The sequence below is a fragment of the Kryptolebias marmoratus genome, linkage group LG19 (assembly GCF_001649575.2).
Source record: "Kryptolebias marmoratus isolate JLee-2015 linkage group LG19, ASM164957v2, whole genome shotgun sequence".
NCBI classification, from domain to species: Eukaryota; Metazoa; Chordata; class Actinopteri; order Cyprinodontiformes; family Rivulidae; genus Kryptolebias; species Kryptolebias marmoratus.
Genome location: NC_051448.1, coordinates 16,719,697 through 16,735,920, shown reverse-complemented (window position 1 = coordinate 16,735,920; position 16,224 = coordinate 16,719,697). Strand labels below are relative to the sequence as shown.

At 45.9% G+C, this 16,224-nt stretch overlaps 2 protein-coding genes across 3 annotated transcripts in view; one reads left to right on the top strand and one right to left on the bottom strand.

The window, feature by feature from the left end:
* Nucleotides 1–2,758, top strand: part of clic5b (chloride intracellular channel 5b) — a 14,816-nt gene extending 12,058 nt beyond the window's left edge. For both annotated transcript variants that reach the window (XM_017409264.2, XM_017409265.3), the window contains exons 4-6: nucleotides 29–135; nucleotides 369–550; nucleotides 2,462–2,758. In XM_017409264.2, the coding sequence (XP_017264753.1) occupies nucleotides 29–135; nucleotides 369–550; nucleotides 2,462–2,626 (454 nt within the window). In that variant the 3' untranslated portion in view covers nucleotides 2,627–2,758. The remainder of the gene's footprint in view (nucleotides 1–28; nucleotides 136–368; nucleotides 551–2,461) is intronic.
* Nucleotides 2,759–9,592: 6,834 nt separating this feature from the next.
* The window catches only part of runx2b (RUNX family transcription factor 2b), a 49,977-nt gene continuing 43,345 nt past the window's right edge, over nucleotides 9,593–16,224 (bottom strand). Inside the window, exon 7 of the mRNA XM_037981702.1 lies at nucleotides 9,593–14,330. Within this exon, the coding sequence (XP_037837630.1) occupies nucleotides 13,855–14,330 (476 nt within the window). The 3' untranslated portion in view covers nucleotides 9,593–13,854. The remainder of the gene's footprint in view (nucleotides 14,331–16,224) is intronic.

Here is a 16,224-nt window from a genome sequence, read left to right as displayed (position 1 = left end):
CCCCCCCCCCCCTCTCACGTCTCCTCAGGTATCCCAAACTGGCTGCCAGGCACCGAGAGTCCAACACAGCTGGAAATGACATCTTTGCCAAGTTCTCAGCCTACATAAAGAACACCAGACCTGAGGCCAACCAGGGTGAGCTGCTCATTTACACTCACATATGCACCCAGAACATAACATGGGGGAAAAAAACCCAAAACAAAACATGAAGTCATTACTACATGTCTCCACTAGGTGGTAGCAGAGTCCAACTTTTAAGGCCTAGACGCCTAAATGTGATCTGCTGTGCTGCCATCTAGTGGGATAGCCACGGCACTTGTCACACCAGCCCCTCAGGATATCCTGTGCGTCTTTCTGCTTTTCTTTAGGTTTGGAGAAAGGTCTAACCAAGGCCCTGAAGAAGCTCAATGACTACCTGACGGGCCCTCTGCCAGAGGAGATCGACGCAAACAGCATGGAGGAGGAGAAGGCCTCCAAGCGAGGCTTCCTGGACGGGAACGAGCTCACTCTGGCAGACTGCAATCTGCTGCCCAAACTGCACATAGTCAAGGTAAAATAAGCTTTTTTTTTCTTTCAGAGTCACGCCAAATGAATGATTTTTTTCCCCCTCAACTTTGGAAAAGCTTTCCACCCAGTGAAAGCTTCTTTCTCAGTTTATTTATTTGTTTTTTAAAGCTCTAGAAATGCTCACTGAATTGTTGCCTGTTTTGTGTAACGCTGATGCGTCACGGCTGAATGATTTGGTCTTTCGTAAACATCTACCCACTCACGACAGCTCCTACAATACACCGCTTCGCAGCTGCAAAAATCCAAATTTGAATGCTCTGCGATCCTGGAAGGGATTATTTTTTAAATGAGTCAAAATGTTTTGGCTGTGATGCAACGCTCGGTGGTCTCATTTCGTTGGTAGTTATTAGTAACGCTGCTATTAGTGATTCTGACCGTTCATTTATCAAAAAACACGTGTGAAATCTAACACAATCCAAAGCAGCAGCTCGGCTATAAACTCTGCAGCACGTAAATGAAGCTCGTAGATTTTTAATTTACTCAAGACTTTAAAAAAAAAAAGATTCGGCCTCATATGTTAAAACATCCACTGGTGCTTTGTAATAAACTGTCTCCCTTAAAGTGAACAAATAACTAAATAAGTGATGCTGTCAAATAAATGTAGTAGAGTAAAAAGTTTTTTTTTTTTACTGAAGCACATTTATAATGGAGCTACAGTGAACTTCAAGTTTGTATGAAATCCACTAATCTTAGGTTTTATAGTAGAGGCGGACCGATTCAGGTTTTCAGTGGCTGATTCAGATGCCGATTTTTGGAAATCAGGGTAAATCAGGCCGATTTATGTTGTTGCTGAGGGTATTTTGAGGGTATTTATTTTTATACCCTTGGTCAGGACCCACAGCCGCAACTATGTTTGACGAGTAAAGACTAAAAGTAAAGCATGAAGTTGGTGAAACAGTCTAGACTGGGTCTGCTGGTGGCGTGCTGGGAAAAGGTGTGAAGTCAGTGTCTTCCTGGGCGGTGACTGTTGGCGGCTAACCGGTGAAATGTCATGAAGCATTTCGCCGAGATTTTGCCTGAGTCGCAACCAAGCCCTTCGAAATTTGAACAGGTTTGTGTGATGGTTCTTTTCCCCAGAGCAGTCTTGATGCCTCCTTAGTTCAGTTTCCGTAAATCTTAGAGTGCTGGAGCTGCATTTGGACACCCTGCGACCAGTGAATCAAATCAGAAACATGGAGGGTGGGGCTCCCGAGGAAACAAGGAAGGGCCGAGGTGAGCAACGGAATAACAAGAATGCGGCTCTGAAAGTTGAGCCACACGAAAACAGGCCGTGGTTTTCAAAAATTGGCCGCACGAAACGTCACAGCACGACTCACCGGTCGCCTGATCGCCAGAAGTCACCTCTCAGCGGGACCGGGGCTGACGGTTCCCGTCTGTTTTTCCACACAACTTTCCCACAATCAGTGAGAAGCGACCCTAAGCAACGCCTTGTTTTGCCCTTCAGATATGCGGCTCAGGGATGGCCCATACCAATTATTTAAAAAAAAAAAAAACGGCAAAGAAAATCAGCCATTTTATTTGGCTGACCGACCAATCGGTTGCTTAATTGAAACAAAATCTTCCTTAATTTTGCCACAAGAACATGATCGGTTTGAAATATTTCCACTAAAAGTAGAACCACTAAACCCTCTTCAGAGAGTTAGATAAAAAGGTTCGAGTAGAGACGGTAATGTAATGCCGTTTTTATTCCTCCAGCACTTCATTCACCCCAAAGATTTCTCAATAAATGTGGTTTTTCTTAACATTTCCAGTGCTGCCATGTACAAAAAAATGGATTTTCAACCTTTCGAAGTGCCTTCAAATGCATTTCTGATCCCAAAGGTCCCAGAGTCGGACCACCCCCCGCCCCCCTTCGCCAGCGTTGCTTCAGCCCGTGCTTTGCCGTCTCTTCCAGGTCGTCGCCAAGAAGTACCGCAACTACGACATCCCGTCCGAGATGGCGGGCGTGTGGCGGTACTTGAACAACGCCTACGCGCGGGAGGAGTTCACCAACACCTGCACCGCCGACTCTGAGATCGAGAACGCCTACAGGGACGTGGCGAGGAGACTGGCCAAGTAGGCCCGCGCCGGCTTCTGAGCCGAGCTCCGGCGAAAGCGAATGAGCAACACGTTTTAAATAAAAAAAAAAAAAAGAAAAGAAAAAGAAAGGAAAAAAAGAAATACACTTCTGAACACACTGTGCATATGATTGTCTTCTTGAAGTCTCCTCCTGTGGCATTTTTCAGAAACACAAGATCTCCGTCTGTCATAGCAAACAGGTCGGATGTCTCCCTCCAGCTCCAGATGTGATGGATTGCAATAATTCGGCGCGCTCTCTGTGTATGGTATTTCAATCACGCAGGCAGACATGGCAAAACACGAGGCGAGGCAGAGGATAAATCAGGCGCGATTCAAACGCTCCGCTGCCGTGAAACGTCTGACAAAACTCTTTTCACTCAAACCCGATTGTGTTTGTCTGTATTTATTCCTCATAACACAAAGCTCTCTTTCATACGAGCTCCACCACACAGCCAAATATTTTACTAGCTGCTGATGTCAAGGTCATTCACTTTATTTATTCCCAAGCCCACAGAAGTCTAGTCTGACTCCTGTGTTTATTATCTAGCTCCGGCTCCTGGGGAGACACCTCGTTTCATCTGTGATTGATGATTAATGCTAAATGCTTTCTGACGTTGAGCACTCCACTTTGCAGTTTCATTACGATAAGTGGTCCTATAAGAGTTTTTTTTTTTCTCGTTATTTTTTGTCGCTCCCTTTAGCTTATGCGAGCCTTGAGATTCACTGCAACTCCTGAGAGTTTGAGTTTCTTTGAGAAGATAAGTGTAAGCGCTCGTTTGAAGGAACAAAATCCACCCAGAAAGTGGCTTTAAAGGGACAGTCTGGTCATCTTTGAAGTGATGTTCTGTGGAGATAACCCGATCGATTGGCTGATAATAGGCGACCAGTCTACTGTAGCCCACAAATGCTCTTCTGTAGTTTATCGCTAGGTGTATAAGTCCTTCTTAAAGTTGTTAAAAATATGTTTATATGTTGCTATATTTTGTTAGATGAAAAATACAAACTGGCCAAGCGTAAAAAATAAGAAAAAATCTGTGCTGTATATCGATCGTAGGAAAACTCAAATTGGCCAACCTCTAAAGTTTTGTCGGACAGTTATTGATAGTTAGTACCTCATCAGCTGTGACATCAACTCAAGTTAAAGTCAATATTTATTTATTTAGCACGATAGAAAGCAACTTCCATTAGCTAACGTGCACAGATTGTGGAGGAAAGGGCAGAAGTCGTCTTCCAGGCCAGGCTAATGGCTAGCATGGTTTGGCTCATTTCTAGCCAAAACAATTCTTTCTCGAAAACGAAATATCGGCGTGAACAAACCCCACGTTGGCGAATATTAAACCTGTACGTTTTTGCACGAGACCGTTTGTTCCGTTTGTTGCTGCTTACTCAACCGAACGTATTAGTCTTCTGGAAAAAAGTGACATTTTGGACTGATTTAAGCACGCCGATCAGGTTTAATATCAGCTAACTGCTAAAACTAGGCTAACATTTGAATGCTGGCTTAATTTTTGCTGTTAGCCCTCATTTGGCTAGCCGTTAGCCTGGCCCTGTTCTTCACACTCTCTGCTCCATAACTGACGTCACGACCGATAAGGTGCTGATGACTACGTGACAGAATCTCACTTCGAAAGTGACCAGACTATCCCACTGAGAGATGAGAACAAACTTTGCGTCTGATTTGCTCGCGTGTATGAACCTGCTGCATCCCAGCCTTTTTTAAAACATGTAAAACTACTCAGCTTTGTGCCTCTATTAGAATGAATCAGAAATCCAAGCCAGTGTCACTGATATTATGACAAATGCACTGCAGTGAGAGCTGAGACATTTGTTTGGCCCCTAGCTGTAAGTATTCAGCCCGGGTATTGATTTTGTCTTAAGTTACCGCATGATATTTTAAATGGAGACACTATTTATTTAGCCGTCCCAATCAGGCCTGATTAGGTAGAGCCATTAGTGCTGCGATGAAAAGCGTCTTCCAGGCCAGGTCCACGACGGTGAGAAGCCCTCTAGCCCTCCAACAGAAGGATATTTCCCCCTTCTCTGACGATTCCGCCGCCTAAAAGTGAAAGTTTAAAAAGCTTCTAAATAGGAGAGAGTGGAAACTTGTCTTGGGGGCTTTTTGTGTTTGGCTTGGCGAGTCTCGTTTGCAAGACTTCCTCGACGAGCCACGAGGCTCCTGGATGGTTTTGGACAAGCTCATGATATGAAATTGGAGCATGATGACTCGAGAAGGTTGCTCAAAGCAAAGCTTTGCAAATAAAATAATATTTTCACAGATTTGTTTCGGCCTTTTCTTCTTCTTCTTTTTGTTTTCCGCTGAGGTGATCAATCAAAATGGGTGCGCGCAGGTCGACGGGAAAGCGATAGCGAATGTAGCTGCAGGAGCGAATAAAAGAGGAAAAAAAAGGGGGTTAAAGCGGGTCTGACTGAGCTGATCAAATCCAGCGGTGCAGGTTTGTTTCTCCAGATCCAGAGCAGAGAGAGAGAGTGATGACCGCTGACAGGCTTAAATAGAGGCTTCCATGCCAGGGATCAAACGCCATCCTTCTTCTCCACTCTCTCATTAAGACGGAAAACCCGAGCGCCGCCATTCGATCTGTCTCCATTTTTCCTCAAAGGAGCCTGACTTGAAAGATCTGCGCCTGTCGGATTTACAATGGCGGTGCAAGCGGTGTTTACCGAGACGCCGCCGTGCCAGAAACAACAGTCAGGGAAAATAAATGGAGCCTGCCTAGTGTTTCCACAGGAGTAAGGAAATATGGAGCGAGACTTGTGCCTTGCTGTTTGGTAATTAGTACCTAAACATCCCTGTCCTTGGAGCCCATCGCTCACATCCAAGCATGTCTGCGAGCTGGATAATATACAGTGGAGCATTAACGTCAAACACGTCTGCTCGTGGGGCCTGGCGGGCCACATTAATCTGCCTCCCGGCGGATCTACCAGTCGCCCTGCCTTGGCTCGGCCCACCGGACCAGGGGGGCTGACAGGGACTCGCACACTCAGCCGCGTTCAGTAAAGCTCTTCTAGCTCAGGCCTGAATTCGTGTAAATCGAGTCTCGGTTTGAGACCTCCGCTGATTAAAACAAACTGGAGCGCCTGACGTTCGAGGACCCACCAGGAGCCGCGCCGTGATCCAATTAAGGGGGCCGGGCTCATGGTTTGAAAAACACTGTCATGTAGGTCTCAGCGCACCGCAGAGGAGCGAGTCAGCTTTAGCTGCTGCCGATTAGAGAGGCTGGACCCGAGAGAGACTCTTTTCAGTCTGAGCTGAGGTTTAGTTTTGTATTTTTTTCCCTGAATTTGGTTTAGTAGAAAAACTTTATTGTCACCCGCTGCTGAGGGGTGGGCAATAATCTCCTAAAACACTGGATAGATATTATTCGAACTTTCCGAAATCATCTACAACTTAATAGTTTTTGAGTCAACCTGATTTAAAGATGGCTGCCACAAAGATGCGAGCTGTGTTATAGACTTAGAGGAACCCAGGTAGTTTATCACCAGGTTTCAGGCCTCTTTTCCAGCTAACTAATTAAAACAATAAAGTCTCACAAGCGTAATGTTGCAGAGTCACAGTCCTGAACTTCAAACTAATGGAAATGTTGCAAAAGAACCCCAGAACCTGAAGCACACAGTTCACAAAGAAACCCATCAGCAGTTTAGAGATGAAGGTTTTATTATCGCCCCCTGCTGGAAGGCAAAAAGATGTGCAGTCATGCTTTTGCTGGTGTCTGTTAGCAAAATATCTCATGCACCAATGGACAAATTTCACTGAAACTTGCAAGATGTAAACGATGGACATACGTCCGAAACTAATTAATTTTCTTAGTCAACCTGATTTAAGATGGCTGCCACAGCCATCTGACCTAAACACACACAAAAATGTCTGTAACTCTGTCAGTTTTACTGATAAGGACCTGAGGTTTGGTGCGGAGGTAGCTAAGAGTGATCCCCAACATCCAAAGATCCCCATCTTTGCTTAAAACTTCAGCGTTGAAGAAAAACCAGAGTCTGTTTTTCGTAAAACCCGGGCTCTGACGTCCCCATCAACCCCCCCCCCCTTTTTTTTTTAGACCGAGAGATCTGATCTGAGAACAATCAAGCTCCAGGAGGAAGAGTCTCATCAGAAGCTCTTTTTTTTTTATAATAGCATGTTTAAAAGAGGAACGGGGCCCGGCCCGAGACGAGTCCCTCATCCCTTCCACTCCGAGTGCCTCAGAGAGTATCAGGTTCCCAGTGAGTCCCCCCCCCAAGCCCCCGCTCCCGAACTCCTCTCCGCTCACCCGTCCTCGGAGCTTTGAGGGGCTTGTGGTGAAGCTCAATGGGGATTATTGATCTGCCTGGCGCGCGCCTGTGGTTTCGGCAGAAGACTGACGACCTCGCCAGAGACGCTTCTTGGCACCCCGACGGCCCCGGAGGCCGAGAGTGGCCCGCTGGGGCCTTTCAGAGCGGTCCGTCTGAGCCGGGGTGGTCAGGTGATCGCCTCTCGCCCGCGCAGTATTTGAACAGCCAGGGTGAAATTAAGACGATAACAATAAACATATCGGAGCGGAGAAAGGGGGCTAATCATGTCTGCGGACAGGAGAGCCAAGAAGAGCCAAGAAGTACTTACGCTCCCGGTTTGATTTAATGGTTAAGACTTCAGTTCCAGTTGAGAACCACATGAAATGCTCCTCGGTCACAGGAGAAGGATGTGGACACTGTGCTAATTATGTGAGATGATGATGTCAGGTATTGATACCGACTGGTGGGTCAGAACTATTTTTTTCTTCCTCTTCTTCTTTTTCCTCTTTTACTCCGTGCTCCGTTCCAGCTCACTCGTCCACGTGTCGGATAACCCTGGATCCTCAGGCTGCCCTCACGCGCATCCTGACGCGCCGTCAGGCAGGCGCTCACTCCGTAAATCACTGCTTCGCCTGCAGAAAGCCTTTTTTTTTTAAAACTTTTGAGCCGTAAAATCCGCCTCTGACACGAGCCGCGGAGGGCAGATGTTTAAAGCAGAACCAGACACGATGGCTGCCACGCTCACCTGGTCAAATTTATATGGAGAATTTAAAAACAAAATGATGTAAATGTCCCTACGGCTGATTGCTTTTAATCTGCAACTCTAATGGCAACTCCAAAACAACGAGATGTCCAGATTTTTTTGAAGTGGTCTGGAAAGAAAATGAACAATTACTATCTAACCTGCTGCACACAGTGCTTTGAACAGCCTCAGTTTGGAGAAAGAGGCTTTAATTCTGACTGGATTGATGAGCTAATGGCTAGTCCAAACAGGGCTGCTTCCATCCCAGAACAACTCAAATCTTAAAAGGTGTTGCAGCTGTTCATGCCGGTTATACAAAATGGGGTTTGCTCGAACAACTATGAAATGTCAGAGATCTGAGTTGTTCAGACTAGCCGTTCGCTCATCAGTCCTGTTGAAATGAGGCCCAAGCTAACACTACTTTATAAAGCTTATTGTTTGTTTGTTTACATAAAAAAAACCTGAACCGGAACGCTGAAATATCCGTCGCACCACTCGGTGATGAGCAAACCGGTGTAATGTAGCAGGTGGAGCAGCTGCTCCCTCCGCCCCCCAAAAAATAAAAAAAATTAAAAAGCGCGGGGGGGGACAGCTCATTAAATGTCGACATTTTAGGAGCATTTTGTTTCACTTCATATCTGGCAGTCATCTGTGGAGGCAAAGCCGTGTCTGGAGGAGAAATATGGGGTGTTGCAACTGTCCTGCTAACATAAACAGCTCTCTGCTGCCTTTTAGCCGGGCTGGAAACCCTACAGGTGCAACCCGCCCCCCCCAGTGGGTCCCATATGGTTTTCACCAAATGCCACCAGAGTGCGCCAAAGCACACCGTTATTGTTGACTCAATTTGCAGACTCTCAACAGCGCTGGTGGCATCTCAGCGCCATTAAAATAATTTTTTAAGTTTTTTAGCACAGGCTCCGCTTCAGGGGAGTTTTCCTCTGAGACTTGGGGGGGTGGGGGCAGCACAGTCAGAGGGAGGTTCAGGGAGGTCGAAGCTTCGCGCTGATTCAACAGTTGAGGCCCACGGCTGGACGAGAACGATGAATTGAGTTTATTCTGGGAGTAAATGAGAAATCAAGATGGTCGGATTCCTGTTCAAAGGCAGAACACACACACACACACACACACACACACAGCCTTGTTAGTGAAGACGGAAACATAGGAAGCGATATACAGCTCTCTGAGTGATATGAGGCCCTTGAGGATCACTTCCCGCCTCAGCAGCTCTTTCTAGAGGTCAAGTAAACAGTTTGTATTGGGCTGTCAGCTGTGTCTGTGTTTTCTGCCCTTAAACAGAAACACTGTTTTCTCTCGTCATAAATTCTCCCTTCTCATTTTCCCGTTGATTGCATAACGTGAGGAAGACGGAGCCTTCCAACCTGGAGTAAAAACCCCAGGCGTGCCTCACCGCCGGCATCGACCCGCACGCTTTACCAGGGCCCAAAAAAGAAACCCCCCAAAAAACTCAACACCAACCGAGCCTTGCCCCGGTGCTGATGCCTTCCTCCCCGTGCAGGTGAGGGGGACATCGTGCTAATGTGCCTCCTGGTGTCCAGGTTCCGCCATCCCTCCGGAGTTCTTTACCGGAGTTACGGGACACGGCCGAGAACGCAAACCTGAAACCGTCAGGAGCCTCATTCCCCCCCCCAAGCTGCCGCCGCTATCCAAGCTCCCAAAAAAACAGGGAATTCAATGCAGATAAATGTGTAAAACTGACCCTGATGGAAGGACTTCTAAACCAGTGTCTGCATGAACTAATCTAAGCTTCGATTTAAGCTGTTTTAAGCAACAAATTGAGCAAAAGCGAATTTTACAGTTTTTATATTTCATGTTACTAAATATTGTTTCACCCAAGGTGTTAAGGTTAAACATTTTGTTTTTAAAGGGTTTAAATAAAAAGAAATCTGTGGAGAAAAACTTAAAAAGACATTCCAAAGGCAAGAATAAGTTACAAAATACCAATTTTATTTTTCAAATAAACAAAATGTACAATCACAATGCCAATTTCACTCACTGTTGTCAGGTCTGTTCGTCCCTTGGGAGAAAAAAAAAAAAAAAATCATCTTTACGAAACGTACCGGCGAGACGTCTAAGAGTCCCCGTTAGACCCGCCTCCTGAGCGAAGGTTATGAGAACGGAGCGCAGAGACGGAAAGAAACACGTAAACTTTACATATGAGCGAGACGAAGTACACTTCCTGGATATTATACATGTTGATCTTTAAATAATACAAGTTTTATGACTTCCTTTATTTATTTATTTTTTTTGTTGTTGTTGTTTGAAAACCCAACATTTGAAAACTGATGACCCCCTGTTTACCGAGGTGGAAGAAAAAAAACCCAAAAAAAGATAAAAAATGAAAAGTCGCGAAGCACGGAGTGGGATGTCAGTGCTGCGTTGATGTGTAAACAGTTTAATTTAAAGAAGGAAGCAGGTTACATACGGGAAATTAATGAGGAATTGACTTTTTTTTAAAAAATCATCCTTCGTAAAAGATAAAGGTTCTCCTTTTGGAGGAGGAAATGTAACATGACGTTCAGAACATCCTGTGTCGACTGCGTGCAAATCTTCAATAAAAACCTCTGATTTTAGGATAGCCTCCTTTTTAAATGGGTCACTGTATCACCTCCATGAGCTTAAAGCTTTCTTTTTAAAACAAATACAAGTGCTGTAAAAGATCAGATTCAACTCCAGCATAAATGGCTTATTTGGCCAATGTGTGAGTACGTGTGTGTGTGTGTTGCGTCTGCAGCGGCAGGACCAAAACCACGAGCTCTGCTGGCAGCCCGCCGCAAGTGCTGCTCGAAATAAAACAAGGAATAAGTGCTTTTATGAAGCAAACATACACAAGTCTCCCATCATCGTTTTTTTTTTTTTTTGGTCACCGGTTTGCTGCCAGCAGCTGAATCCAATCCCCCAGATTTGCTTTGTTTTTGTTTTTGTTTGGGTTTTTTTTCCCTGTGAACCCCGGCACTTTTTAATAGTTGGGTTAGAGAGTAATTTTAGGCTGAGAGATTAGAATCAAGAAGCTGCGGTGTTAAGACAACAACAAAAACAACAACGGGAGATAAAGATTTGTAGGAATGTCACACACTTTTTTTTATCTTTCTTTCTCTCTCTTTTTTAAAGGCCCTGTCTACACTACACAACAGTGGATGTTTTTCTGCTGCAGTTGCACCTCTGGTCCACACAACAAAATGTTTCTGGTGTAAAAAAACAAATAGTTTGCTTACTGGAAATTAAAAAAAAACAAAACATTCAAAAGTTTTCAAAAATGTTGCCGTAGCAGCCTCATTTGTGCACGAGCATTACCTACAAACCAAGCGTCTCCGCTTCAGCCTGATCCCGTCTCCAATAAACTTCGATTTTGTCCTGAAGTAGTTGAGAGCAGGGAGGATATCTTAAACTGCGAGAAAGAGAAATCAACAAGCTACAAAATACGAATCGCGCTGTCCTTAAAAACGTCCACCAACCGGGCCCAATCCAGCTCGGCCGAAGAGCCAAACGTAAAAACCGGTGTTGGTTACGTCTTAGTTGTTTTTTCACAATATTTTTTGACCACAACTAGTAGAAAACGTGTCCCAGTATCATCTCCACAGCGGAGAGGAGTACCTCTTGAAGTACTTGGGCGATACTGTGAACTCTGACGACCTCTTTGCACGTCGGAGCATTATTCTTATTTATCCATAGCTTTTTCAGCATAAATGTTTGTTATTAAACTTGTAGAAAACTGATATTTCATAGACGCAAACAGCACAAAAGTGAAACTAATTTTAAACCTTTGTTTTTGGTTTTTAATAGTTCATCTAAATTGCAGAACCGAATCACTAGTTTTAAAATTTGAAGTTTTTCCTAAAAAAACATATGCAGCAACCAGTTTAAACCACAACATTTAAATCTTGAACCAGACACCAAATAAGTTCTAATGAAGAAAAAATACGCTCCAACACTGGAAAGACCGGGACTCTTAAATATCTTTGCTTACTGCTACCAGCTGTGGTCAAAAACTTCTGTGAAATATTGAGTAAGAAGTAACCAGGCCTGCTAACTTGACTGTTTTTGCACGCAGTGTTGTCTCTGGAACCCGTCTGCACACTAGCGACGCGGGGCTTCAGGACCCACACGCCATCGTAAACTGCCTTTCGATTGTCGCGCCGCCCGCCTGGCCCCTGATTCTATTCTACACGGTCTCTGACGTGGGTGGGATCGTCACAGCGAGGCTGCTCGACTCGCCTCTGCTGTCAGTTTTTTGGTGACAGCCAACAACAGAGGACATGGAGGTCATGGTCTGCTCGCTGCTTGCTCTGCGGTCAGTCGTAGGCAAGTTAAAAGGGAGCCGAAGGACTTAGGAGGCATACGTTACTAAAAAAAACATTGGATAAAAAGAAGTAGGGGTGGCGGTAGAAAATGGCTGTTTTGAAGCAGCCGCTGTCATGACTCATCCGGTGACATAGACTACCAGGACAATCAGTGACCTGCAGTCTGCTGATGTGAAATTATTGCTCGGGTTGATCCTGAGAACTGAGCTGGAAGCAGGCAGGATCCTGAACCCGAGCTGGGTCGACCCGGAGAAAAGGGCTTTGGTGTCACAACTGAAGGGGGCGGGACTTAAAACCTGTACTGAAACCAGGAATTACACCATAGAGTCTTTGCTTTAGCCAGGCTAAGAACAGTATGTCATTAATGTGGAAGATCTCGCCCCCTAGTGGTGCTGAATGGGTATTTCAGGGTTTCAATGTGCGGACAGAGAAAAACATATCTAAATGCGGGGGGTGGAAAAAAAAAATCAGTTGGAAAAATTGTCCAGTGCAGTAGCGTGTAGACGCCCCCCCTCCGCTGAGTTTAAAAAATACCACAGACCTGTGTATGTTTCCCACACGATATGACAGCGAGAATAGACTTGGCATGCGTACGCTATAATCCTGAGAGAGCTCTCAGCCGGGCTGGACGCGAAAGGAAGAAAAACGGAGCAGATATATCAAAATCTGGGGGATCGTCCGAGGAATAATTCCAGTCCTGAAGAGTTCGTGTCTGACCCGACGCTTTAAAGTGCCCCCAGCAGGCGCCGCCGCACCACCAGAAAACATCTTTGGACCCCATTTGGATGAACCAGCTCTTATTTTGACAAGAACTTTAAAAATATATATATATATATGTGTAAGTGCATGCCAGATGAGACAAAATAAAGAAATTAAGCAAAGATTCTTTAAAAGGATAATTATGCCCCCCCCCCCACACACACACACACACTGATGCTGGAGCTAATGATAGGTTGCCAAGAGGCACAACGCGAGTTATTGCTCAATAAATACCAAAGGTTTATTTCGAAGCCAAATGTGTGTCGACGCCTTGCGAAGATGTTGGAGCGGTGTTGCAACACTCTGGAAATTAGATTTCATATTGCAAGTGATTTAAATCTTTGGGTGCTACAAAAAAAAAAAAAAGTTCAACTCTTAAATTACCTATCAAAAGACAAACCAAAAGAAGAAAATAACAAAAACATATTTTAACTTAGTCATTTAGACGCATCAAAAATATTCAGATTACACTTCTTCGACTCAAGTTTCAAATACAATATATAATTTATGGCTTTATAAGTTAAAACACTAAGAAAACGCTTCAATCTACATCAACGTTTCACCCACAATATACAAGATAAATTAATCGGTTTAAAGCAAAAAAATGATTGTCCACACCTTTTCAGGTCAACGCTCCTCATCTGCTACTCAGTGCTTAACTTGCATCTCGATATTGTCGTCGTACAAAAACGCGCTCTGCGAAAAAGCCTTAATGAAGTACAAACTCGATACAAAAGAGGCAGTTTTTTTTTTTTTGTTGTTTTTGTTTTTTTATAAATGGGGGTGAAGCGTCCCTCAGCTGAAGTAACGTCTCATCTGCTCGGGCCGAGGGAACCAGAACCGTTTGTCTCATTCGCTGCAGTGAGAATGACTCCCTTTGTAGCGCCGGGGTCAAAACACATTCCAGGAAGACAAGTCGGCGCAAGTCTGTTCTTTTATTTTAGTTTTTTTTTTTTTTCTTTTCGCTTTTATCTCCGCCTTGTTTCGCAGCAGAAGGTAGAGATAGCCGACGAGAGCCCCAAAAATCCCCTTTTCCTTGAAATACAAAAAAAAAAAGGTTTTTGTGCTTTCAAACCGCGACATCAGTTGACTTTTTATCTCTCCGTCTCCTCCCCCGGCGTTTTCTTTTTAATACGGCCTCCAGACGGCCTCATCCATGCGTCCTCCGGGGTTCAGAACAGTCGGGGAATTACTGTGGCTCCCGTCCCCGTCCACCCCTCCCTCCGTCTGGGTGGGGAGGTTCGGGTTCACCAGGGAGGTGCCCGTGGAGGCGCTAGTGCAAGGCGGGATCATCCGGGAGGGCGAGCGGTCGCCGCCGGGTACCATGGAGAACTGGTAGGAGTTGGAGGAGGCCCCGTAGTACAGATAGGGCGTGCTGCTGGTCTGGAAGGGCCCGCTCTGGCTCTGGGTGGAGCCCGGGTACGGCGGGGGGAGGTAGTGGTAGTGGGCGCTGCCCAGCGACATGGCCGAGGTGACGGGCGGGGAGTACGTGAACGTGGTCGGGTAGTGCATGCGGGGGCTGGAGAAGCGGCTGTCTGTGATGGAGGAGAGGCTCGGGAACTGGCGCTCGAACTGACCGGGGAACGGGCTCAGGTCCGAGGAGCCTGGAAACACACACAAACACACACACACTCAGTTAGGATTCCCCGCACTAAACATTAAAGCTAAACAATGACACATCCTTAAAATGTGCGTGTGTTAGAGTGTGGCTTGTAGAATAATTGAATATAACCAGTGCGCCACTTGAGAAATTAAACGGTGGTAAATTAAGCTGTCATTTCAAACCAGATATGTGTATTAACTGAATTTGGAATTGCGGGTAACGTTATGAAACAGCATTCTTCAGTAAATATTGTTAAATGCAGCAGCTTCTGCACTTCGAAGCCTCACTTTCGACAAACTCAGCAAAGTCCTGCACACGTATCCGCCCTGAGTGCGTTTTCTTTACATATTTATGCTTCTCTGTGTGTGTCGGTGCATGTTTATGTGCATCTATGTAATTGTTTGTGCATGCAAACGTGTGTGCGAATGGTTAGTGTGTGTGAGTGTGTGTGTGAGTGTGAATACTGTATGCACATAAAAAAGAAAAAATAAAGCAGTTGGGATGAATCAGGAGCTGCACATGTGGAAACACTTTGCGCAGAAACAGTTTCCATGAGATCCATAATGAGGCAGGGCTGAGCTCTGATGTGGCTCCTCTCCTCGCCTCCCATCGGCTCCAGCGTGTGTGTGTACGCGTGCGCGCGTTTGTGCGCGCGTGCGAGAGCTGAGAAGGAGCTGCTCCATCTCACCCTTCGTTCCTCTTTTCGCTTCATCCCTTAAAAAATACCCAAAAACCACTAACTGGCTGCGGCGAGCTTCTCGCTGGGCGAAGATTGAAGGAGAATAGGAGGTCCTCCTCCTCCTCCTCCCCTTCATCCGTCTCCTCTCAGTGGTTTAGTCCAGCCATGGCGCTCTCTTATCATAAATCACCAGGCGTCTTCCGTGTCACCATGTCTGCTGCGAGAGGACAGGGGGTGGCGTGGGGGGGGAGGGGCTGCGGTGTTTATGTGCGGGGAGGGGCTGCGAAGCCGGGTTTGTCGCTCGCGTCAGATAGCATATGCTGCCAATTAAAGCCTTCAAACTTCCTCTTTCCACCAGATCTGTTTGATTCCAGTAGAAATCGTAGGCGACCGCCTCTGTTGTGGAAAAGAAGTGTGATTTCAGAAGTGTTCAATAAACTCCCGTCTCTTGTTTCGAACTTTTGGGCCTGCTCTTGTCCTCACAGAGAGGGTGTGTGTGTGTGTGTGTGTGTGATGATGATGATGAGCCCGATCAAACATTATTAGCTGAAAGGAAACCAGAGTTTAACAGTGTCTAAATGTTTTTTTGGGGGGGGGGATCTCCCAAACACAGAGGCATCATTTCCGACTTGACTTGACAAACTATTTATTTTTTTTTTTTTTGCAGCAAGTTAAGTTTTTCGACACGCGAGCTGGATGGTTTTCAAGGTGCGCCTTGGGCGCGAGCCGAAGGCCCCGGTACGTTCTGCAGCGAGACACTGTTGCGGAGCTTCGCCGACGAGGTGTCAACGTGATCTCCAGAGATCCCGGGGGCCTCGGGCGCATTACTTACGCAGCTCTAAAGCGCAGGTGCCATGGTGGGCGAAAGGCCCGTTTCCGTGCTCTTCCACGCACATGTGTCACTCTGAGAACAAAAGCTCGTGAGATGAAAGCCGGAGCGCGCCCGTGTGTGTGTGTGGGGGGGGGTCATCTGTGTGTGTGCATGCACTGACCTGGATTTTCTCTGTACTAAACAGGTAACTGGCCATAAGCTGGAGAGCCTCCGGGTTGTCATGGTGATACTGTAATGCTCTTTCGATGAACTCTCTGCACTTATCTGCAGCTCCCTCCTCCATGCTACACACACAGACAGATCTCAATCTTAGCTCATTAGAGACGACAGAGCATGAGATGGGGCTGTGAGTTTCAACAGTTCGATCGGCTCAGGTACCAGAGG